This window comes from Oryzias melastigma, unplaced genomic scaffold (genome assembly GCF_002922805.2).
Source record: "Oryzias melastigma strain HK-1 unplaced genomic scaffold, ASM292280v2 sc00262, whole genome shotgun sequence".
Taxonomy (NCBI): domain Eukaryota; kingdom Metazoa; phylum Chordata; class Actinopteri; order Beloniformes; family Adrianichthyidae; genus Oryzias; species Oryzias melastigma.
The window spans coordinates 394,418-396,593 of NW_023416896.1; the positions used below are offsets into that span (position 1 = coordinate 394,418).

At 44.9% G+C, this 2,176-nt stretch overlaps 1 protein-coding gene across 2 annotated transcripts in view; it reads right to left on the bottom strand.

The window, feature by feature from the left end:
* Window positions 1-1,467, bottom strand: part of LOC112142219 (prostaglandin F2 receptor negative regulator) — a gene marked incomplete at its 3' end in the record, with an annotated part of 23,302 nt that extends 21,835 nt beyond the window's left edge. Inside the window, 1 exon segment of one of the 2 annotated variants that reach the window (XM_024265472.2) lies at window positions 1,210-1,467. In XM_024265472.2, coding sequence (XP_024121240.1) covers window positions 1,210-1,261 — 52 coding nt within the window. In that variant the 5' untranslated portion in view covers window positions 1,262-1,467. 2 annotated transcript variants of the gene reach the window in all.
* Between the last annotated feature and the right edge of the window lie 709 nt (window positions 1,468-2,176).

The following is a 2,176-nucleotide window of genomic DNA, read 5'->3' on the forward strand; positions in this document are numbered from 1 at the left end:
TTCAGGTTCAAGCCACCAAACGCTGAAGACTGTTGAGAGGACTTCAGTTCTACACCTCTAGAGCATGACAAAGTCACGGCCCGGGGGTCGGATCCGGCCCTCCTCTAAATATGTTATTTATATATGTTTATGTAGAGTAAAATATGGAAAGTTATTTAAGGTTTAAGTTGATTTATTCTGGAATAAGATTCCTGCCTTTTTACATTTATAATTGTGTTCAAAAGTATTAAAGTGTTAAAAATTGTCATTAGATTTTTGGACTATTTAGGCATTTACTAAGATTGTTTTGTCTAATTTGGAGTTTAGGAAATATTTCTGCTGCGTGCTAGCTGTTTAGGCTAATTTGGCATTCAGCTAATACTGCTGAAGTCCTTCATGGAACCAGCAGAGCTCCAAACCTTCTCACCTTTCACTATTTATGGTTCATGAGATCATGCAGCTCCTGATCTTTGAGTTGACCAGCACACGCTTCACCTGCAGGTGAAACCAGCAGTCCTGGTCTCTGGAGGAAACTTTGATGTCGAGGCTTCGGGTGGATGATCTACAAACTTCTCTTGAAGAAAACTTCTAGGGCGGAAACTCCCCAACAGTCACGCAGGTGAGAACTTTCAATTGATGACGTGTCTCTCACCTGACTGACGATTAATCATAGCACAACAAGCGCACACCTGTGCAACCGTCTCACCTGGAAACAGAAAGTGGCCGACAGAAGCGTTTGTGCTGGTGTGAGGGTGGAGGTTAGACTCCTCCTTCGCTTCCTGGTCGTTTAGGAAGCTCACCTGAAGGACATTCCAGCTCCTCAAACCCGTCCACCGGAGCTCGCTTACGAGTTCCGGTGGCTTTGACAGACGCCCGCTCTGAAGAAACATTTGTGGGATAATTTGACCTCTACTCAAATCATTCTTTAAATCGGCATTACTCAGCTAACTCGAACTGTCTTCATCCTCCAGATTCTCTCTTGTGAACCGCGGTGAGAAGCGGCAGCAGGTGGAAGCCAGCTGGGATTTATGAAATAAAGTTTAGAAATTCTACAAAAAGACTTTTTGTCATGAATTCTATTCCGGAAGAATTGTTCAGAAGAGACATGACGCCACAAAGATGATTGGATGGACGGTCTACAGTCCTCGATAAGCCGTCAGACTGCGCTCATTTCCCGACAGTCGGTGTGCCAACGGGCTTCCGTACCGCCGGAGCTGAAGAGCCTCTTACCGACACACAGGAGAGCCGCCAGCAGCGCGAGCGCGTGCACGCGCCTTTCCATGCTCCTTGCCGCCCGATGTCAGACCAAAGTCCAGACGCTTCCCGCCGAGAAGGAGGAATCCAGATAAACTCCCGGGGAGGGGGACACGGAGACCCGGCTCAGTCAGACCCAAAACCAGCGACGGGAAGAGAGATCCGAACCGGCTGGAAGACAGCGGGGAATGGGAGCGGGAGAGAGGGACCGGAAGTTAGGTGATGGTCTGTGGGAGGGGCGGAGGAAGAGGGGAGGGCCCAGGTGACACGGAGAGGACCACCCCCTCCACCAATAAAGGAGAGGAGACATTTTTATTTATGAAAAATGAAAGTAAAACATAAAAAGACACAGAACCGAATTATTAAAACAAGAGTTGCATGTAAATAAACTGTTTTTAAGATTTACTTATTTAGAGAAAAAAGAATGACTGGTTATCTGTCCAGGGAGTTCCCGCCTTCGACCAGCTGTACCCGACCAACCTAAAACGGGTTAAGATAGATAGATAGATAGATAGATAGATAGATAGATAGATAGATAGATAGATAGATAGATAGATAGATAGATAGATAGACGGAGGTCATTTCTCCATATTTATCTGAACTTGAGTCGCTCATTTGTTGCACTTTAGAAAATAACATAAATCTGTTTATTTATTGTTTTCACTTAAAAAGTGTATTTATTTGTTTTATATCAGGGGTCCCAAAACTACGGCCCGCGGGCCGGATCAGGCCACATTTGGCCCTGCCCCCCACACACTCAGAAACAGACCCACATTATTATTTTTTTCTTCCGTACGTTTTTCTGACGTCCACAGCTCTTCAGCTCATTCAGCTATTAAAATATTCAGCTCTTTTTATGTTAGCTTTTCCACTGTTTTAGCAGTTACTAAGGATTTTTAGGGCTGTTTTGTAGATTAGCTAATATTATAGCTACATGCTAGCT